This window comes from Pangasianodon hypophthalmus, chromosome 4 (assembly GCF_027358585.1).
Source record: "Pangasianodon hypophthalmus isolate fPanHyp1 chromosome 4, fPanHyp1.pri, whole genome shotgun sequence".
NCBI classification, from domain to species: Eukaryota; Metazoa; Chordata; class Actinopteri; order Siluriformes; family Pangasiidae; genus Pangasianodon; species Pangasianodon hypophthalmus.
In genome coordinates, this window is record NC_069713.1 from 27,517,662 (window position 1) to 27,540,185 (window position 22,524).

The 22,524-nt window shown below is 42.6% G+C and overlaps 2 protein-coding genes across 3 annotated transcripts; one reads left to right on the forward strand and one right to left on the reverse strand.

Annotated features, from left to right (window-relative positions):
- The first annotated feature begins 2,076 nt into the window (after positions 1–2,076).
- apoda.1 (apolipoprotein Da, duplicate 1) lies at positions 2,077–5,304 on the forward strand. Of its 2 annotated transcripts, none has more exons than XM_026937111.3 (5): positions 2,077–2,185; positions 2,890–3,038; positions 3,140–3,261; positions 3,403–3,488; positions 3,906–5,304. In XM_026937111.3, exons 2-5 carry the CDS (start codon positions 2,916–2,918, stop codon positions 4,139–4,141), a joined length of 567 nt encoding a protein of 188 aa, XP_026792912.1. In that variant the 5' UTR covers positions 2,077–2,185; positions 2,890–2,915; the 3' UTR covers positions 4,142–5,304. The 2 variants fall into 2 exon arrangements, with proteins under 2 accessions (XP_026792912.1, XP_034159576.1); XM_034303685.2 differs by having other exon boundaries at positions 2,081–2,185; positions 2,900–3,038.
- Positions 5,305–5,641: 337 nt separating this feature from the next.
- On the reverse strand, positions 5,642–21,698 carry copa (COPI coat complex subunit alpha). Its single transcript, XM_034303683.2, has 29 exons — positions 21,484–21,698; positions 20,051–20,164; positions 19,903–19,976; positions 19,694–19,774; positions 18,908–18,984; positions 18,690–18,799; positions 15,512–15,621; positions 14,869–14,968; positions 14,415–14,633; positions 14,072–14,222; positions 13,402–13,468; positions 13,236–13,311; positions 13,039–13,121; positions 12,605–12,830; positions 12,298–12,436; positions 11,546–11,708; positions 11,267–11,413; positions 10,983–11,172; positions 10,767–10,862; positions 10,480–10,568; positions 9,704–9,827; positions 9,516–9,605; positions 9,265–9,371; positions 8,954–9,103; positions 8,505–8,849; positions 8,041–8,151; positions 7,679–7,840; positions 7,327–7,521; positions 5,642–5,941 (listed from the first exon to the last, which is right to left on the reverse strand). The coding sequence occupies exons 1-29, from the start codon at positions 21,521–21,523 to the stop codon at positions 5,882–5,884; spliced, it is 3,696 nt and encodes a 1,231-aa protein (XP_034159574.1). The 5' UTR covers positions 21,524–21,698; the 3' UTR covers positions 5,642–5,881.
- Between the last annotated feature and the right edge of the window lie 826 nt (positions 21,699–22,524).

The following is a 22,524-nucleotide window of genomic DNA, read 5'->3' on the forward strand; positions in this document are numbered from 1 at the left end:
ACCAGAAAAAAGATACCAAATGAAAATAATGCAAATGTTGAATGTTAACAAAGAAAAAAGCCACAATTACTGATCAGAAGGTCGGGAGTTCAAGCCCCAGCACTGTTGAGCACAGGAAGAAGGGCCTTAACCACATCTGCTCCAGGGCTGCCGTGTCATGGCTGACACTGTGCCCTGACCCCAGCTTCCTACCAAGCTGGGATAAGCGAAAACTGCATTTCATTGGATCTGTTCTCGTACTCTGCACGATGACAATAAAGTTGAATCTAATCTAACTGACCCCTCCCACAGGAGGCAAGAGTGTGTACTCACTGTAGGCTTTACTGGGGTCATATTCCATATCAGGGGTCAGTACACATGTACATAACAGTAATAAAACATTCAAATGATCAGACCTGCATGACTTCACAAAGAGAAATGGAAACAACAAAGCATGAATAACCAAACTAATTAAGACCTGAACACAGAACAGGTGCACACAATAGGGGAACAAACCAGTGATAAGAGAGGGATGGAGACAGGACTGAAACAAAACAAATGCACATGGCCATAACATAAACAAAAATCGAGCAGCGCTCACTGTGCTGGGAACCATGACTTGCACTGAGTGGAGGAATTCATAACAGAACCCCCGTAAGTGATGGCTCCTGAAGTGCTTCATTTTGCCTTCGACTACAACATTGTGGTGAAATTGAGGAAACAATAAATATTAAAAACACAAAACTAAAAGACCTTTCTTGTCAAACTGATGTTTAATTCTTGCACTGCACTTCCACGTTAAACAATACCAACCAGCAAATTAAATTAAAATTATTAAAATGCTTTGTAACAATGTCCACTGTTAAAAGTGCAAATTGAATTGAATTGAAATTGAAATTATCACCATGTGACCATGTGCAAACCTGGAAATGGGGAGTCTCGGATCTCAGCTTTGGAGTGTGATAGGATGAAACTCAATGTGCTCCTGTTTATGCCTCTCTAACAGGGTGTGAATTTGGTGAAAATCAGAGAAAGTTGATTTTTTTTGCCTGAAAAACACATAAGCTAACCCCTTAGATTTTTTTTGTAAAAAATTCAACTTTCTCAGATTTTTACGAAATTCACATGGTGTGTTAAGGAGGACGAGACACAAACAGGAGTGCACTTAGCTTCATTTTAATCAACCAGTAAATGTTTCCAGCTTATTTAACTGACCGTAATAAATTTCCTCCTCTGATCAGAGTCTCAGATCTCAGCTTTGGAGTGTGATAGGATGAAAGGAAGTGCGCTCTTGTTTATGTCTCAACCTCCCAACACACAGTGTGAATTTGCTGAAAATGTGAGATAGTCTAATTTTTTTTTTTAAATTTGCCTTTGTTTTTTTTTTGGGGGGGCAAAAAATTAATCTTTCTTACTGTTTGTTAGGGAGGTTGAGTCATAAAGAGGAGTGCATTTAGTTTCATTCTATCACACTCCAAAGCTGAAATCTGAAACTCCCATTTTCAGGTTTTGTACAGTCACATGGTGACAATTTGCTGGTTAATATTGTTTAAGGCCGACGTGCAGTACAAGAAATAAACATCAGTTTGTCAAGAAAGACTTTTATCTTTGTGTTTTTCACTATTTATCGTGTATTGGTGAGTTAGCTAGCTTGCTCTGATCTCACCACAATATTGTTGTATTAAAGCTAAAATAAACCCTCAGACATACAGGGAAAAGGGTTGGAGCATGTTGGTTTGGGGGCGTCTTTAAATTACATATTCATAAAATCTTTTTAATTTTAAAAAGTTGTAAATGTAAACATGTTCATGTGTCTTTTTCTGATGACTGGTCATATTTTTGTAGAAACATTGCTTCAAACAACTTATTATTTAGTAAATAATATTCTTGAATTTTAAGAAAAGTTTTATTAAATGAATTATTAAAACTGGATATATTATCAAAAAGCTCTCAAAAAAAGCACAAAAATAAAAGTTTCATATTTTAGTTTTGAAATTGTGTTCATGTGTGTCGTAACCTCCTGACTTTAATTTGTGTAATTTTCTGCACAGTGTTGTTAATAAAGCACACACAGCCTCTCATTCATCACGAGTTTGTATTGAGCAGCGTGACTGAGGGACGGAAAGTTTCATCTCACAGTCCTGAAAAGAGAGAGAGAGAGAGAGAGAAAGAGAAAGAGAGAGAGTCTCCTACAGAGCAGCTGCAGGTAATCAACAACATTCCAACATTTTTATTAAAATGTTCGTTATAAACTGCTTTCTAATGAAATAGTGATTTCTAATGAAGTGTAAAAATGTACTGAAGTGAATGAGTCCTAAAGTACAGATATATAAATGTATTATGCTTACATTTATCTTTTATTCAAAGTGACATACTTCAGAGTTAGTACAAGTGAATTATGTTTAAACGTGGATTTTTCTTCTGCCTAAATCCACTCTGATATTATTATTATTATTATTATTATTATTATTAATAATAATAATAATAATAATAATAATAATAATAATGTAAACTGAGGCAGAATCTGAACACAGGGCTGAGCAGCTGGATTAAGTGCTTTAATAATAATAATAATAATAATAATAATAATAATAATACACTGTAAAAAAATATCTTAGTAAGTGAAAACATCTTAAATATGCCCAAATATATCTAATATTTTTTATTATGAATTTTTTCAAATTTCAAATCAAATGTAATATTATTTAGATAAATTTGACTATATTCAACTAAATTTCTGACTAAAATAAGACATTTTCACTTGGTAAGACTTCATCTTTTGCAGTAAAGTAATAACAATGGACATCATCACAAAGAAGCTTTACAGAAATCAGGATAAAATTTTAAATTGATAAATTTGTCCCTTTGAACTTTAACCCTGCGGGTACAGTGTGTTATATCTGATGGCAGGTGTGTGTAGTTGTGTTACAGGTGTGATGGACGTCATGGTGTGTTTTGCGCTCTTATTGGTCACTTTGCTGGCCGTTGTCGATGCTCAGGTGCCTCACTGGGGGGCGTGTCCCGAACCGAGCACTCAGCCTGCCTTCAACCTCAAACGGGTACCGAGTTCACTTTCACACCTTCACTACCACTGACCCCCACCCGCTCTAACACACCTCACTGTCTCTCTCTCTGTGTGTGTGTGTGTGCGTGTGTGTAGTTTATGGGACGCTGGTTCGAGGTGGCTAAGCTCCCAGCACAATTTGAGAGGGGGAGATGTATTGAGACGAACTTCACGCTGACGTCTGAAGGGTCGGCTCTCGTACAGAGCTCTGAGATCCTGTAAGTGTGTGTGTGTGTGTGTGTGTGTGTGTGTGTGTGTGTATATATTTCCTCTTTATATGTAATAAAAGTGTACTTGTGTAATTAATGAATTCTTTAACCAGACACTGAAATTCATTAATTCATATTTTACTGATGTAGAAAAGGTGAAGTGAGAAGCATTGAAGGAACAGCTGTTGTTGAAGACCAGAAGAACCCGGCTAAACTGGGCATCAGCTTTTCATACGGTATCTCTCTTTCTCTCTCTCTCTCTCTCTCACACACACACACACACACACACACACACACACACACACACACACACACAAATACTGAAGTCTTCCCATCTCAATCAGGCAGAGTTACATTCTAGAACAGACCAAAGATGCCACAATTAATGTACTTGAATCTTCACAATAAAGATGCTAGACGCTAGAACCTTTGCAGTGGATATGAGAGCCATGTCAGAGAACACAGAACCTTTGTAGTGATGACTCTACAACCACACTGAAGATCTGAGAATGTCTTCTGCACAAATGTTAACTAGCGGTAAGAAAGACAGACAGAGACAGACAGAGACAGACAGAGAGACAGAGACAGACAGAGAGACAGAGACAGGTTGCCAGATCCTCAGTAACTGTATGTGTGTGTATGTGGTGCTGCAGTTCTTCCCTACACTCCGTACTGGATTCTCTCCACGGATTACGTCAGCTCGGCTGTGGTGTACTCATGCACGGATGTTCTCAGGATCTTCCATGTGGACTTTGCGTGGATATTGGGACGCAGCCGCACTCTGCCTGAGTCCACCATCCAGCGCGCTAAAGAGATCTTCATGGAGAACCGCATCGACGTGAGCCGCATGATCACAAGCTCACAGGAGGACTGCAACAGAGCTGTGTAGAACCAGGCTGTGTTTCAATCCTTTGTGTAGTGCTCCCTCACACCCTCGCTCAAGTTGCCTTGGCCCTAATCATTAGAGCTGTTCTGTTTATTATGTATCTGTATCTGTAATGATGATTCTAGAACCACACTGATGATTTGATCATTACGTCTGAACAAATTCAACTAGTAGAGGAACCACACACACACACACACACACACACACACACACATACACACACACACACACACAAAATACTGGCACCTTCTCATCTCAATCATACATTTGTCAAGCAGAGGTTGGATTCTAGAACTTCCATGTTCTATTATCTATATTTCCAGCACTGTGCTATCTGAGGATGCTAGAACCTTTTGCAAAGAAAATTTTAGAATTCCCTGGAATTCACAATAAAGATTCTAGATCTTCCTTTACACTGCAAATTCTAGAATCCCCTAACTGCAATCTGAATTCTACAACTTTTGCTCTGAGAACTGTCAAATTGTAGAACTGAGGACGCTGGAATCAGATTCTCGAGGAGACTTTAGAATTCTGTAACTGCAAACTGAAGTGTAGAACTTTTGCACTGAGGACTGCAGAATTCTAAAACCGTGCTATCTGAGGATGCTAGAGCCAGACTCTCAGTAAGGATTTTAGAACCTCTTGCACTGAAAACTCTAGTTGTCGAGGGTCTAATTGTAATCTGAATTCTGGAAGTGTCGCTATGAGAATACTAGAATTCTAGAACTTTGCTCTCTGACGAAGCTAGAACCAGTAAAATATTACATAAGATACTTTACACTGAAGACTCCAGAGTTCTGTAATCGCCACCTGAATTCTAGTACCATTCTATCTCAGGACATTAGAGCCAGACTCGCAATAATGATTCTAGAACCTGTTCTAGAATTTGCACTGAGGTTCTAGAACTCTAGAACCAACATGCACAGGCCAGACACCATGCTGAGGAATTATACAACCTGCGCAGTGATGAATCTAGAACTACAATCGTGATACTAGAACCTACACAGTGAGAGTCAAATCTTCATCTATACTACAAGCTTTTAGAGGACATGCAGTGTGTGTATGCGTGTGTGTGTATGTTTATAGTTAATGGAATCACGTGATGCATGCAGTTTCTAACTCACTGATCATGTACGAAATGAAAAGCACAAAAATAAATTCCTCTAAACCACCACCATGTTCTGTATGTGTTTCTCCTCCTGTACTCCGCCCCGTGTGGCCTCTCAGAGAACTGCAGCTGATCAGAATCCAGAGATCCGAGTCTTTCAGCACCCAAACGGCTCATTCCTCTAAACCTTGAAAAGTTTGCAATATTATGACTCTTGTTCTTATTATTGTGCAGTTGTGGCTGAAATTCACATATTAGTGAAATCTCTACTTTCTAAATGAACAGCATAGTGTTACTTTCAGCTGTATTTTATAAAAAGTAATTTTAATCATAGTTAAATGCGGCTCTAATGTGAATCACTCAAAGGATCACAGACAGGAAAAAAGAACAGCACACAGCTTGGAGGATGTTTATTTCAGTTTTTCAGGGGTTAAACACAGAAGTGGTGTGTGTGTGAGTGAGAGAGAGAGATACATTAAGCAAGCAGAAACACAATACACACACGACAGTGAGAAGATCACAGCCTTTAAGTTACACTATATATTGTACGTTTTTATTATCTATATAGAGTTAGTTTTAATTCTTTATCTATAGATGTGTGTGTGTGTGTGTGTGTGTGTGTGTTGGGTGCTCCTTTAGCGGAACTGCAGAGGACTCACACGCAGCCCGATCACGTCCTTACCGATCTCAGTCACCTGAGTAAAGAGACAGAACACAGGAAGTGACATCACTGCAGACACTGATAAAATAACTAATCAGAACAAACCCACCTTCTTTAATAACTTTACATCAGACTCAAGAAAGAAAGAAAAAAAGAAAAGAAAGGAAAAACTAATCTAAAGAAGTAAGGAAAGAAAGAAACTGAAAAAAAGGAAAAGACGAACAGAAAAGGGATAGTGAAAATAATAAAATTGAGAAAAAAAGCTGGAAAAAGTAGCTTTAAAAAGGAAGGGAAAAAGAAAGAAAAAAGGAAGGAAAGAATGAAATAACGTAAGAAAGAAAAGAAAAAAAGAAAAAACAACAACAAAGGAAAGGAAAATTAACTGTGGCGGGGTGGCACGGTCGAGCGTCAGCTGTTGACGGACAGGCGGTGGGTTGAACTGGCAGGTAACACGTGATGATTCTCACCTGTATTTTATTACCGCCAGTCTACTTATTTGTGCCTCTCTGTGCTTCCAGTGACTCCCATAAATAGAGAGTTTGCACAATTGTACTTTTTGTCCATGTAGTACACAGTTATAGAAGGGAGTTATTTATAATCGCACTATCCGGTGTCACCCAGATGATGATGATGGAGTCTGGTTCCTCTCAAGGTTTTTTCTTCATATCGTCTCACAGAGTTTTTTCTTGCCACCGTCACCTCTGGCTTTCTCATTAGGGATAAACTCATACACTTAAAAATGATATCATGAGTTTCTATTTGTCTGTAAAGCTGCTTTGGAACAATGTCTATTGTTAAAAGTGCTATACAAATAAAACCTAACTGAATTGAAGAGTGATATAACTGGCAGAGCTCGCGAAACACGCGCACACACGCCAAGGAGCATGAACTTGAACTTGACGGAGTGAAAGCTACGAGTCTGTGACAGACCCCCTTTCTGTTGAGTTGTGCTGTTCTGTTGAGTTTTTGAAAGTGCCCTGAAAAGCGTGGACTGAATAAACACAAGCCTGGAGCTCGGCTAAAATTCTGCCTGCCTCCCGAGCCTTCCTCCACACCCTCACAGACCGGGGTTCTACAGTAACAAACTGAATAAGAAATAAAAAAAGATAACAAGAAAACAGCAGGGATAGATAAAATAAAACAATGAAATTAAGAACAAAAACATACAGAAAAGAAAACAAAGAAAAATAGAAAAAAAAATAAAAAAGGACAAAAAGAGGAAAAGAAAACCTAACAAAAGAAAGAAACAACCAGTGAAGGAACAGAAACTAAGATTTTGATTAAAAAAAGAAATAAAAATGAAAAAAGTGTGTCCAACAGTGTGTCAGTGTGTTTCAGTGAGACACTTTCACACTTTTACTTTATCACCGTCCATCTCGAGTTTGTGTGTTTGTGTATGTGGGTGTGTTAGTCACTGACCTGTGTGACCCTGCACACTTGCCCTTTGTAGGTGGGGCAGTAGCAGGCCCCGGAGAGAGGGCACTTCTCCACGGGGCGTCCTCGGTACAGCGGGGTGAAGGAGGCGGCGCACAGGTCGAAGGGGTTGTGGGGGTCGTAGTTGAGCTGGTGGGCATCAGTCAGGTTCTTCTCGCATGCTGCCAGGATCTTGCGCGTCTGAAAGAGAACCGGGTCACATGAGGCTGCGTCCCAAGTCGCACAAATCAGCAGTAGAGCGAGCTTCACAATGAACACACACTCTCTCTCTATCTACTTGTGGTGTTAAAGTGGGTGTAGGATGCAGTGGGTGATTGTCATGGCAACCAGAACTCACCTGCTGTGCCACCTCAGGTTTGGGTCCGAGCTCGAGCAGGCGGCGTGCGAACCCTGCGGCCGTCTTAAAGTTTTTCAGTTTGAAGAAGAGATTGAGCGCCGTGCGCAACACCAGCACCATGTGGACCGGCTGCAGGTTACAGTGTGTGAAGTATGCCGCCATCTACACACGCACACGCACACACGCACGCACACACACACACACACACACACACACACACACCAGTGCACCATCACTATATTTATTCTTCTGACATATTCATGACTTTTATAAAGCACACACTGAGATGCTCAGCTACAATGAGGAAAAAGGGGAGGAATGGGCAGGGCTTATTCATCCAATGGTTATGACATCATCAGTACCTCACACTGCCTCTTCTGTTGCTCCAGGGTCTCTTTAGGAAGCTTCTTCCTCTCCGTCTCCATGGTGAGACCCACAATGTACTCTTTACAGATAGTGATCAACTGCTGGGCCTGACACACACACACACACACACACACACACACACACACAGTGAGATAGGACTGTACACAGGAGTGTAAGGGTATAAGATAGAGGTTAGGGATTAAGTAGGAAATAAAGGGATATGGGTTTAGGGAGTAGGGATGTAGAAGTGTAACGGTTATGTATTCAGGGGGTAGAGGTCCAAGGGCATTAACCGGTGGAGTACGTGAATGTGTGTAGTGTTTATGGATTTTTAGGGTGTTAGAGGTGTAGAGTGCAGAGATTAAGCATATATGATTAAAAGGGTAAAGGTTAAGGGTGTAGGCTGCAGGAATGAAAAGTATATGGTTAAGGGGGGAGTGTGTAGGGGTTGGGGTGTTACCTCAGCGATCTCCTGTTTGTTATCGAGCACCAGCAGAGGGACGGACAGCAAGATGCTCCTGAACTTGTCGACGGCCTCGTCAAAGCGCCCTGCGGTGGTCATCTGGTAGCACTGCTGCAGGCGGGCGATGAGGTCACGCAGGTGCAGCCCCACTGCCGGGACGCCGCCCTTTTGCCCGTCTCGCTGTCTCCTGCCCTCGGTCGTGCCCCCATCCCTCAGAGGATGGGAGAAGAGACAGGGCAGAGATGGAAGCCCCACGTAGGACACGCGCCCCCGCGAGAACGCCTGCATGAAGAGGGGCTTCAATGGCTCGAAGCATACCACGCCCACCTGATCGTGCAGCAGCTGCAGGGGGGCGAGGTCAGAGAGGGAGAGAGAGAGTTCTCATTGGTGGTTTGGAAAAGGTGTGATAATAAGTAAGAAATATTTGCATTAAATAAAGCCTTTACCCTCATGGCTGTCTCGAAGGATCCGGCGAGGATGTGGTCAACCGGTAACTGTGAGTTGTTACACCACATCTGGGCAGGGCTAATACCTTTGGTGGGTGGGACAAAGAAGCCTTCTCCTTCAGCACCGCCTCCAGCACCAGATGGCACATCCTATTGGTCCAAATAGAAGCACAAAAAGATGTATCAATCAAATAAATTTGCAAATGATCAGTTAGATAAAAAAAAACACTACAAATTAATGGCTGATGAGTGTGAAGCAGTGTGTGTGTGTGTGTGTGTGTGTGTGTGTGTGAGAAGCAGAGTGTATTAACCAGTTCAGGTGGAAGGTCCAGATCCTCCTCGACCTCCCATCCTCCTCCTTCCTCCTTCCCCAGCGCTCCTTCCTCACCCAGACCCTCCTGAGCGTCCATAAACCCATCTGCAGCATGACGAGGACAAATCAACAAGAAAACTACACAACACCACAACATAACACTCGCTAAGAACAAAAAATGTGTGTGTATGTGTTTGTGTTTGTGTGTGTGTATGTGAGAGAGAGAGAAAGAGAGAGAAAGAGACTGACCTTCATCCAGGTGGAGCTCTGCATCTTCACCCCAACCTTCTCCTCCAGGAGCATCCATGTCCAGATCGGCCACCATCTGACCTGCTCTTCCTGCAACAGGAGCAATTACAGGAACGTACGCCAGCATTAGCATGTTGCTAACGGGACCCTGGGAAACTAGAACCACAGAAGAAGTGACCTGAGCTGACCTTTAGCAGCGATGGCTCCCTCGAAGAAGCCCTTAGAGACAGTGAGCAAGGGCCAGTTTGTGTCCAGAGGGTTGATGGGAGGAGGAGGCTGCAACAACTCAGCGTTTGGGTCTACCTCGGGGATCTACACACACACACACACACACACACACACACACACACACACAGCGTTAGGTAGCATTACCAAGTGTGCTTTCACACCTATTATCCTATTTACTGAGTCAAGAGTGAAACTGATTCTTTTGATTCGCTTGCTATTTGATTTGGTTGACTTTCACACTGCACATAATTAAACATCTGCGGTGTGTGTAGAGCTGAAAAAGTCGTTATAACACTCTTTCGTTCATCAGTCAGAAAACGGAAAAAAGTTAAACAAACCCTCACCAAGTGTATGTACAAATCACAAAAAATCACCAGGAGCCAACACTAAATAAATCACCCAATAATTATGTAAATAGCTTGTTTAAAATATTTTACGAGAATACACACCATTTTCTGCAGCGCTACAGCTCCATGCAGCACAGTTTAACATAAACAAAAACGCCACAACCCAGAAAAAACACACGACATGTTTGATTCACTGAGTCGATTCAGAGTCGATTCACTTTTTCAGGGTTCACTAGGGAGTGGATTGAGATCACCTCGCTCAGATGTTCTCAGACCAGAGTGTGTTCTCACGTGTCTAAAGAACCGCACTGAGGTGGAGAACACAGAGTTCTGTTCAACACTAAACACTGTGTGTGTGTGTGTGTGAGAGAGAGAAAAATAATGTTTACCATCTCCTTCTCCAGGTCGAAGGTCTCTTTGAGCGCCTCAGCCTCCTCATCCATGCCATGTGTCGCTGCAGTCAGGTACGCCAGAGACTCTACACACACGCGCACAAACACACACACACACACACAGTTACACCAGGATAGCATGAAATACAAAACCGCACCTGAGTAAATGAGTGTGTAAAGCATGTGCTGTATTGGAGTGTGTTAGCTTGTGTGTGTTAGCTTGTGTGTGTTAGCTTGTGCGTGTGTGTGTGTGTGTGTGTGTGTGTGTGTGTATGTGTACTTACTCTGTCCACAGTTCTTGAGGATGCGCACTCTCTCACTGACGTCTCCCAGATACAGAGCACCCTGATAATGTCCACTCATGTCCTTCCTGATCTCAGCTACACACACACACACACACACACACACACACACACACACACACACACACAGTGTTACAGATACGACGCACACTGCTGACGTCCATTCAGATCCTTCCCAGGCTTCCTAGACACACTCACCGATCTTCATCATCTTGCGGAGCTTGGCCAGGTTCCCTGTGATCAGGTAAAGGAAGGTAAGCTTATCAAAGTTCTTAGTTCTCTGGTAGCACATCTCCACGACCTGGTGATGACCCTGCAGCAGAGCCGCCTCGCCCAGACGTTCCCAGCAGCTCCGCTCGTCCAGAGCCTTCGCCGCCTCCAGCGCCACCTGCAGCACGAGGAAGGAACCGTCAGTGAGTGTGTTCACAGTGAGCTCACACGGCTTACAGAACGGTGACGTGACACGGCCACGCATTCCTCACCTCGATGTTTCCGCACTCCAGCGCCAGACTGAAGCGGGTTTTCTCATCCTTGACGAAGTGTAGCGCCACCTCCGGGTAGCCCTTCTTCTGCAGGTACGCAATGATGGACTGACCCACCAGCTTAGCGTTACGCACCATGTGCAGCACCTGAGGAATTATGGGTAACAGTTTATCTACAATCAGCACAGATAAAGATTTATCATTCATAAACTCCTCACTATAATTAGTACACCGTGAGCATGTCCCAAACCACATGCCCTATTCGCTATATAGACTTACCTCGTCATATTTGCGGTTAACAAGTGCAAGTTTGAAGCGGTACTCGGTCGGGTCAATGTTGAGGACACGGGGTCTGCACTCCCGATCCAGACAGTACACACTGTTCCCCCTCACACGGGTCACGTAAATGGGCAGGTCCAGGGTGCGAATTATACCATGATCACTTTGGAGTGGGGGGTGGGGATACACACATTACATTCAAATACACGGAGATTCCTTATTTTTAAACATAATTCTGATTGTTAATAGTATTAGTAGAGTTGCAGTACCCTGTGTGACCAGTTATTTATTCAACATTACATTATCATTAGTATTATATACACTCGTCATCCACTTTAATAGGAACACCTGGACACGTGCCCATTCATACAGCCAATCATGTAGGGGCAGCACAATGCATAAAATCATGCAGATACAGGTCAAGAGCTCAGGTAATGTTCACGTCAAACATCAGAATGGGGAAAAAGTGTGAACTCTCATCAACAAGGTGTTTCCACCCACAGAACTGTCACTTACTCAATATTTTTTGCTTTTTGCACCATTCTGTGTAAACTCTAGAAAGTACTGTGTGTGAAAATTCCCAGGAGATCAGGAGTTTCTGAAATACTCAGACCAGCCCAACAACAACAACTGCATGAATGTGCAGGTCTACAGGTGTTCCTATTAAAGTGGACATTAAGTGCAGTTGTTCTGTAAAGGTGAAGGTTTGTGTTAACATCAGGTGAGGTGAGAGAGTTAGGTGTGGGTGTTACCCTGAGGTGAGGGCGTATTTGATATGGTTGGAGGTGGTGTAAATAAACACGCCGCTCTCATCCCATGCGCCGCTCTTCACACGGATGTTCTCATGGATGTTACACAGACTCTCTAACTTCCTGTTGCAGATCATAATGGCTGTAGAGACAGGTGAGTGTTTTATTATTATTAATATATGATGTAAATGATATAAATATACAGATATACACAGTAAGAGCAGGAAGCACTAATCAGCTAACCAGCAGGGGTCATGAGTTATATTTTATATATGATCATAATCCCGACGTTATTATATTCGTGCAGTACCGTGTTTGGCCAGCAGGGCGACGTGGCTGGTGTCTGCGCTCCACACCACGTATTTGACTTTGGCAATTTTGACGGTAGCGAGTGAGCGTTTCTGCTGCACGTCGAACAGCGTGACTCCGTCTGCGTCCCTCAGCAGCAGAGAACCCGTCCCTGCGTAGAAGATCTCCTCACAGCTCGGCACCTGAACCTTCTTCACAATCTCATTCTTCAGGTTCTTTATCAGCAGCTGTGGACAGATTAAACACACACGTGAACAGGAAGCGCGTGACGCAGAGAGTGCGTAAACAGGAAGCGTGTAACGCTCGGAGGGCGTGAACAGGAAGCACGTGACGCAGAGAGGGCGTGAACAGGACGCGCGTGATGCCGAGAGGGCGTGAACAGGAAGCGTGTGATGCCGAGAGGGCGTGAACAGGAAGCGCGTGATGTGATCTCACCGAGTGCATGCGGTCCAACACAGCGAAGCGATTCCGGGCCACCCACACTGCCGTGAGTCCTGATGAGCGCTTTCCCTCTGGAGCTACACACACACACACACACACACACACACACACACACACACACACACACCTTAGAACCTGAATGTAATTGCAGTCAGTTAATAATGGAGTGTGTGTGTGTGATCAGCGCTCACCATCAGGGTTCTGCGAGTCGCTCTCTCGAGGGATGGAATACAGATCATACGTGCTGTTCTCCAGATTAGTGGCTCTCTGAAAACCACATGAGAGTGTGTGAGAGTGTGTGAGACATGAGAATGTTCAGAATGATAAAATAACCACTTCCTGTCTAAAGACTCTTACCGTACACAGCAGCACTGCGTTCTCCGCTGGATTGTACGACATGCTGAAGACAGGGAACTTAGAGCCGCTGCAAACAGAACCCAAACAAAAAAAAATTAAATGATTAAACTCTTTTTGGATGGAGATTTGGACGAAATTTGTTCCAGAGACTTTCTTAGTATTGATTTGAGGGCGGAGCTTCACATAAATCAGGCTTTATTCTGTCACTAAATCAATCGCATCTCAGAATGACGACGTGATACACAGAAAGTCTTAGAAAGCTACAAAACTGCATAATCAGCTAGCTACCTAATGTAGCTAATGTCCATGATGAACAATGGTTGTCATGGTAACAGTGAAATATATTGTGAAGTTAAATAAAGGAGTAAGAGAATAACACTGATAGCTAGTTTACTAGCAGCTAGCTGACCGCTAAGCTAGCTAAGTTTGTAAATAATTGTGACAATAGTGTAACAGCGATATCAGGCCAATGTGAGGGCATTCCCAAATTTGCATACTCATGAATATTTATAGATAGTGGTATTTTTAATGAGGGTGAAGGTGTAGAGATGTTAATCCTTTCTTCTACATCAAAAAGGAATTCTTGAAGGGCTACATTTCTGTTCATCTCTCTCTCTTTCATACACACACACACACACACACACACACACACACACACACACACACACACCTGCGTAGCTGCATGACAGCCGTGTCTTTGCTGCTGTTGAAGTCGAGCTGACGCAGGAAGCGGTCCTTGACGTAGTACAGCATGTTCCCGTACACAGCGTAGGCAGGACGCTCACGCTCCAACTTAAACACCAACATCCCGCTGTCATGACCTGAACACACACACACACACACACACACTTACTTTAATGCATCACAAGTACAAGAAATCCATTTTTAATTTACATAGTTAAGTTTCTGATAACATTCACGCTACACTAATGAACCAATCAGAGCGGGATGTGTGTAACATTTATAACAACACTGTGTGTGTGTGTGTGTGTGTGTGTGTGTGAGAGACACACCAGCAGCAAACAGGTTGAGATTGGGATGAGCTCCGAGCACCCAGAAGCGGTCGTGGTCCCTGCGGAAGGTCTGGACACCGGTCCTCTTGGACATGTCCCACACTCGGATGCTCTTATCCTCGGAGTTGGACAGGATGAGCTCCTGGCGTGGGTGGAAGACAGCGCAGGACACATTGTTGTAGTGCCCCCTACAGGTGTCCAGCTCCCACGCCTTCGACTCTAAACAACAAGAGCAGTGACACTCAGATACACACCACCACATTCAACACAAATATCAAATCATCCGGCTGTGCTCCAATCAGGAGGAGGCTGCCTACATAGGCCACATTTCTGCATGTGTATAGAGTCTCAAGGCTTCGTCCCAAACCCTAAAGATCACTACATTCATACAAATAAAGTTCTGTATGTACGTAACATAAACTGTAGGCATGGAATTCCACGCACATACACTTACCGTTCATCCTCCAGATCTTCACCTGACGGTCATCAGCTCCGCTCACAATCAGAGGCATGCTGGGATGGAACGCTGCCCAGTTCACCCCTCGATCATGACCCTGAGGGCAAAGGTCAAAATTCATCATGATGTCATCAGTGGGCAGGGCCTGACCATTCATTCATCTGTATAATTTACACATGCCACTGGTGTTTAAAAAGTATGTTAATGTAAAAAAGGTATTATTTACAGGAGATAATTTGTCACTTGCTGCACAAGAAGCCTTGTGTCATGTGGGAAAAAAATTTCACCACCCCTAACCCTCCCCCTCCTCCTACTCTTCCCACTTTCACAGGTACAGGCGAAAAGGTCATGAAGGACATTACTGGAGAGAGAGTCTCTGTCAAACTGGACCAATACATTACTGATCAGAATGGGGGTCCATTTATTTCATCAGATCTACTTAATATAATGCAGGAATAAACCATTACTTATCAGAGTGGGGGCCCGTTTATTTAAGGATCCAGGACCAAACCATTATTGACCGGAGGTAAGGGGGGTATTTACTCAAATGTACTCAGGAACTCTATGGTATGGATAGTTCTAGTTTCAACCCAACACCAACAGTTGATGCAATCGTTCATGATGGTGCAATCGTTCTGACCTCCAGCACGTGTTTAACCACAGCATCTGATGCTCCAAACAGATCCACCCCTGTGATGCCACGCACTTCTGTTTCCACAGCGCCCGGAGACAGGTTCTTCTTCCTCAAACCTGGAACCAACATTTACAGTCCGACGCACACGTGGAACCCGTTTACATGGTACACACACGGTAAAGAGGAGGAGAGAAAGGAACAATGTTATAACTGATATACAACTATATACACACATACACATACACACCATGTTTGTTGGGCTGCCACACACACACACAGAGGTACTGACATACACAAAGCACACAATCTGATTCTCAACCCATTTCTGACATCAGCACATTCTACAACATCTCAGAATGTAAACTAATAAAAATAATAAAATAATTACTACTACTAATAAAATTATTATTTTTAAAAAATCATTTTTACTTCCTCACTCTTAATTTCCTGTCTCTCGAGTTTTGATTTCTGTCATTAATAAACGAGGATGCTGCGTCAAACATGTTTCTCCAGATTTACTACGGATATGTATGTCATATGTAAATGAGGAGAAGACTCGGGATGTTGTGATTGGATAAGAGGAGCTCACACTCACATGATTGGCTAATGAGGAGAAAATCAACACTGGGAAAAAAATCTAAAAAACTTCAAATCAATCTCAAAATCACCAGCGAGAGAGAGAGAGAGAGAAAGAGAGAGAGGCCGTGTCCCAAACGCAGGCTTCATCACTACTTAGTGCACTTATTACAACTGACCTTGAACCTCTGGGGTTTGGGACAGAGCCCTAAAAAATCCTCATTTTCTAGTAAGAACCCTAACCAGTCATAAATTCAAGTGCAGTGCAGTTCTAATAGTACTAGTACTAGTGATAAACTCTGGCGTTTGGAACAGAACCATAAAATGGATGATGTCGTAGTAAAAACTTAATCTAGTGATTAATTTGAGCGTTTAGGACGGAGCCTTAAAGTAGATGGCATTCTTAAAACAGGGACGAAACCTTAGTCAGCGATGTTGTAATAAGAACACTAACTAGTGATCAGCTTTGGCATTTGGGACAGAGCCTTACAATACCTGATGTTCTACTACACTAAGTAGTGATGAAATGTGTGGATTGGGACAAAGCCTTACAACAGCCAACGCTGCAATAAGAACACTAACTAGTGATGAGCTTTGGTGTTTGGAGTGTTCAGGATGTTCTAGTACACTTAGTAGTGATAAAATGCGTGGATTGAAATGGAGCAATAAAGTGGCTGATGTTCTAGTACATTAAGTAGTGATAAAGCGCATGGATTGGTGACGAACTACTGATTTGTGTGGATTGAGACGGAGCTGATGTGTGTGGATTTAGACGGAGCTGATTTGTGTGGATTGAGACGGAGCTGATGTGTGTGGATTGAGACGGAGCTGATGTGTGTGGATTGAGACGGAGCTGATGTGTGTGGATTGAGACGGAGCTGATGTGTGTGGATTGAGACGGAGCTGATGTGCGGTGTGTTGCTCAGCACTCAGAAAGCTGCAGTGTGTGTGTGTGTGTGTGTGTGTGTGTGTGTGTGTGTGTGTGTGTGTGTGTGTGTGTGTGTAAAAGCCCAACAAAGTAGATGAGTGTGGAGCTGCAGTAGGAACCGTTGTGCAGGGGTGGATGTCTCCGTCAGGGGAGTGGGACAGCACTGAGATGGGGGAGGGGATGGGGTGGATGGATTTGGGTGGGGTGATGGGGAGGGGGTGTAGGGGGGAGAAATGTAAACTGTGCTCTGGTGGGGCAGTACAGATGTACAGAGTGAGCATTAGCGTGCACATGCAGTAAAGGACGTGTGAGTAAGCGTGGCCATGCGTTTAGTGCGATTAGCGTCAACATGAGATTTAATTTACTATCATTATTAATATTAATAATAAATGTTCTTACACATTAGACGCTAAATACCGTGTGACAGCGCTGATGCGTGATGTGTAGGTGATGTTTCACCTCTCAGTGCAACGCCACTTTATTTAACCTCCTATTTTATTTATTACATTTATAGAGCAGTAGCTAGTTGTTTAGTAATTAGTTAGTAATTAATAATTATTTATCCAAAATCACTGAACTGTACACATGCACATGAGCACTAAAGTCAAGTCCACTTCCTGTGTCTGCTCTCACATACATACATTTATAACATTACTGCTAACTGTTTGTATTTTAAACAGCGCTCACAATGCTAAAGCGCCATAGTGGAAAGGGACATGCTGTGTGTGTGTGTGTGTGTGTGTGTGTGTGTGTGTGTGTGTGTGTGTGTGTGTGTGTGTGTGGCAGCCAGTTAGACCAGGTTAAAAATCCAGGATTAATAATGAACAGATGAATATTATGAGTGAGGATTAGGTTATAAACATGCATAGAGACAGAAACACCTCTCACACACACACACACACACACACACACACACACACAGAGAGTTGAATGTCGGTGTTATTAATCCAGACCACACTGGTGTTATGATGCTGAATTCATGTCTCCACTTGATCAGATTAAATATACTCTACATGATATTGGATCAAACCATTACTGACTGGGGGCTGAGTATCTGAACCAAATCATTCATTATCAAAGGGGTGTGACCTGACTCTATATAACCTGCTCCATATGATGCAGGATCAAACCATTTCTGAACAGAAGTGGGTATCTGTCTATCATTATCTAATCTGTATCAGTTCATCTGTCAATGTGGAACAGACCATTCCTGAAGGGGGGGGGATTTGATACACCACTTCTGAACCTACACTGGTGTCTCCGAGATCGTTACACACCAGTACACACTTTAGAATAGAAAATGTTATGTGACAAGCTGATGACATCTCACACACACACACACACACACACACACCCCTGAAGGGGTCTAGAGTTTCAGTAGAGTTAATGGAGAACCTCAGAGAAGTGAAGGAACAAATTCAACATCGTAACACAGGACTGAGTTAATAATACTGGACCTTCACCGATACGTCAGCACCATGTACTGCGTGTGTGTGTGTGTGTGTGTGTGTGTGTGTGTGTGTAAGAGAGAGAGGTGTTTCAGAACAGAGCCCACAGAGATCTCACTTTTACATTCATCTACTCCCTTTCTCCTCCTCTCCATCCTTCCCTCCCTCTATCCCTCCCTCAACCCCACCCCCTCCACCCCCCCTTCTCAGTAGCGTTCACACTCCTCCTCACCGGAGATATCCCACACCCGCACGGTCTGATCCAGGCTGGCCGACACCACCAGGTCCTCCGAAGGGTGGAACTGAGCACACATCACGTAGTGGTTATGACCTGTCAGAACACTGAGGGGGGGAGAGAGAGAGAGAGAGAGAGAGAGAGAGAGAGAGACTATATTAACCTGTGGAACTGTTAATAAACATATAAACACACACATCCACAATCACACCCACCAGACACAGGTCCTGGACTGCCAGTTCCACAGACGGATGGTCTGATCATCTGAAGCGCTCAGGATCCATGGGTACTCCTGACCACACACAGAGAGAGAGAGAGAGAGCGAGAGAGAGCGAGAGAGAGAGAGAGAGAGAGAGAGAGAGAGAGAGAGGTTAGTCCATTCTCCATTACACCATCAATACAAAATCCTAAATCCAAAATCTGTTTGTCTGCAGTTTCTGTGTGAATAAATTATCTATCTGTCTATCTGCTGATCCGTTCACCCATCTGTCTGTCTGACTAGCACCCCGCCTGGTCTTTCTTTCCACCCATCTGTCTGTCTGTCCATCTGGTTATTCATCTATCTGACCATCCATCTGTCTGTCTGCCAACCGTCTAGCTGTCCACCTATCTGGTGAGCTATCAGTCTGTCTATCAATCCTTCTATCCGTCCATCCAGTCAACTGTTTATTTGGCCATCTCTCTGTCTGTCCACCAATCTCACCAATCTGTCCTTTTGGTCATCCATCTATCTTTCTAGCGGGCCATCTGGTCACCTGTCTGCCAATCTGTCTGTCTGTGTGTCTGTCTGTCTGGCCATCTGTCTGTCTGTGTGTCTATCTGTCTGGCCATCTGTCTGTCTGTGTATCAATGTATCTGTGGGTCAATGCCCATCCATCCACCTACCTGTCTATACCTCTATATACACCTACATCTCCATCTGTCTGTCTCTCTGCATCCGTGTGTGTTTGTGTGTGTGAGAGTGTGTGTGTGAGTGTGTGTGTGTGTGTGTGAGGACTCACATGGTGGAAGAAGGTGGTGCGGATGTAGTCCAGGTGTCCAAGCAGGGTGAAGAGACAGCGACGGAGCTTGTAGTTCCATACCTACACACACACACACACACACACACACACACACACACACACACACACACACACAGGTTTACTCTCTCTTGCTCTCTGATAAAGCCTGGCAGTTACACTGCATTAGAATCAGGACACTGATGTTCGACCTTGATTTTGTAATCGTCTCCACCCGAGACAAACAGAGGCTGCTGCTTGTGGAAGTCGATCCCTCTCACCGGACCTGTTCAACATACACACATTAGACTATAAACACACACACAGAGCATTGAGGAAAAAATGTTGGACGCGTCTAACCGTCATGCTCGTCGAACTTATCGATGAGGGTGCACATGCGATAATCCCACAGCTGGATGACGCCGTTGTGAAGACTGGCCAGGATCCACGGCCGCTTCGGGTGGAAACTCAGCCCTGATGACACACACACACACACACACACAGAGCTCTGGATTTATCTGGGCTGATCATTCATTCTCAAAGATTTTTTTTTTGACAAAATGGCTGCCACTTACATTTCACCGAATCTCATATTTCCATAAAATGTGTCATTATATAAGCTCCCTGTTAGCCTTAATAACAATACAATATTAATAACACGCTAAATTTAATCACAATACACTATCTGAGATAATGTGATATCCATTTATTAATTTAAAAAATACATTTTTAAACCATTATATACAGACAGTGTGATGGACTGTGACAATTTTTTTAAGATTATAAAATGTTCTTACAGATTTGTCTTTTTTCACCTCATTCTCAGCACTAATTTTTTTTATTAATTGATATATTCAAATTAATTCATTTGTGTGTCACAGAAATATCTTCAGGAATCGTGATTACGGTGAAATCTCTCACACTAGTGTCTGTCAGAAAAGGTAAAATATTGACAAAGTTTATTTTTGTGACATTTAATCTAAAGAGAAAATCAACTTTTTTAATCTCTGAAAGGGAAATTAAAGTGTAACAGCACCAGAGTTAATAAATAAATATTAAAAAGAAATCTTTCTTTGTCTTTATTTATTTGAGTTATGATGGAAGCCTGGCACTTCTCTTGCGCATGCTCAGTCGCATTTTTCCCTCAGACAGCTGCAGAAGTTCTTAAATGTAAACTCTTGATACAGATGTTTATGAAGTTTAAGTTTTCAGTACATAAAGGTCACATAATAAACCTTTTCCCGCACACAACACACTCTCAGTTACACACACAGACCCAGTGAATATGCATCAGTTGCTTTTTTCTTGTTGTTTTACAGCATTAATGTGATATTTATAATGCAGAAATGAGCAGGACTTTTATAAAGGACTGAGGAGGAGGAGGATGAAAATTTAATAATAATTAATTACATTTTTACTTATAATTACTTACAGCATTAATCTTAATATTAACTAATAACACAGTATACATAGTGCGTCCTTAATTTTTAATTCATTTTTAAACCTAAATGATCGCATTTAATTCAACAGCACACACATTAGCCGAGTTACTGCCGTTAAATCCTAATGACAGCTAGTTAGCCAGTTAGCTACATCTAACCAAACAGGCCACACTTTTTATTTTATAAATATTAAAGTGTGCTATTTTCAGCTTTTCAGATTCCTAATACACATCTATAAAACAAATCTAACATACAAAATAAAATAATATAAAATGAAATGAAAGAACACAATCTAAATGAGCTGCGGCTAGCATGCTAACTGCGGCTAGCTGTGTTTGCTAGCTGTGTTACCTTTCACTCGAGCTGATTTGGTCTCGAATTTGGTTAACATCTCCGCGTTTCTGCGTGTCTAATCCAACAATCCAATCTAAAGATAGCTGGTGTGCAGAAGTGATTTCTATAATTAATAATTCTTCTCTTTTCTCTCTCTCTCTCTCGCGGCTTCTGCACTTCCTCAGCTGACACGTCTACCGAAATAAAGTGTTTCCTGCGCGGAGTCAAATAAAGTTTTTTTTTTGTGTCCAAAACGTGACGGAGAAATCTCCACGTCGCTGTGAAGGAAGTGGTGCGCATGCGCAGAGACAAGAACCGTTCTGCTAGGAAAGATCCACATCCATAAAAGTGAATTTAGTGACTGCTTTATTTGTCTTTTTTTTCGTTTGGAACAACAGTAAAATTTTATAATAATACTCCTGACTCTTATTTTTATTAAAAATCTTTGTCTAAATGTTTTTAGATACATTTTAGAACGAGGTACTTTATGTTTTTCTGTAACTGTACACATATACACTCTTTATTTTTGTGTATTGTTGTGATTCACGATAAAGTAAGCTCATAAAATCATTCGTATGCTTTTCATTTTACAGAATTATTAGGCATATGGCCCACTGCAGAATTAGAAGCACCCTTTGAGAGAGTGACTATAAAACAAACATTCATTATGCACAAACACACATACACACCCATACAGTGTTTACTGTGTTTTTAGTGTTGTAGTTATTTCAGTACAAATATTATTATTATTTTCTTTTCTTCAATGATAAATGTGGCAGAAGTACTGACAACCTTTCTTCTGCAGGTGGAACTACCTCGATGGTCAGAGCAGTTCGAGCTGACAGGAAGGCCACTATAAAGTAAATAACCACTCTTATTCTCTTTCTTTGAGCAGAAAGGCATCTCAGAACACACAGCTTTGTGTTGCACCTTGAAGTGCACTGGCTACAACAGCAGAAGACCACATGCGGTTTCAGTCCTGTCAGCCAAGAACAGCAATCTGAGGCAACATCTCACTCACACACACTCATCCAATCCGGATGACTGGAGAAAGACCAG

Bases quoted from the DNA above. Each gene is read 5' to 3' on its own strand.
- apoda.1 (XM_026937111.3), top strand. From the start codon at position 2,916: ATGGACGTCATGGTGTGTTTTGCGCTCTTATTGGTCACTTTGCTGGCC. The intron at 3,039-3,139 runs GTACCGAGTTCA...GCGTGTGTGTAG, and splicing joins CTGCCTTCAACCTCAAACGG to TTTATGGGACGCTGGTTCGA. The intron at 3,489-3,905 runs GTATCTCTCTTT...GTGGTGCTGCAG, and splicing joins GGGCATCAGCTTTTCATACG to TTCTTCCCTACACTCCGTAC.
- copa (XM_034303683.2), bottom strand. From the start codon at position 21,523: ATGTTAACCAAATTCGAGACCAAATCAGCTCGAGTGAAAG. The intron at 20,165-21,483 runs GTAACACAGCTA...GTGTGTCATCAG, and splicing joins CAAATCAGCTCGAGTGAAAG to GGCTGAGTTTCCACCCGAAG. The intron at 7,841-8,040 runs GTACTGATGATG...GTGCGTGTGTAG, and splicing joins AACAGAAGAGGCAGTGTGAG to ATGGCGGCATACTTCACACA.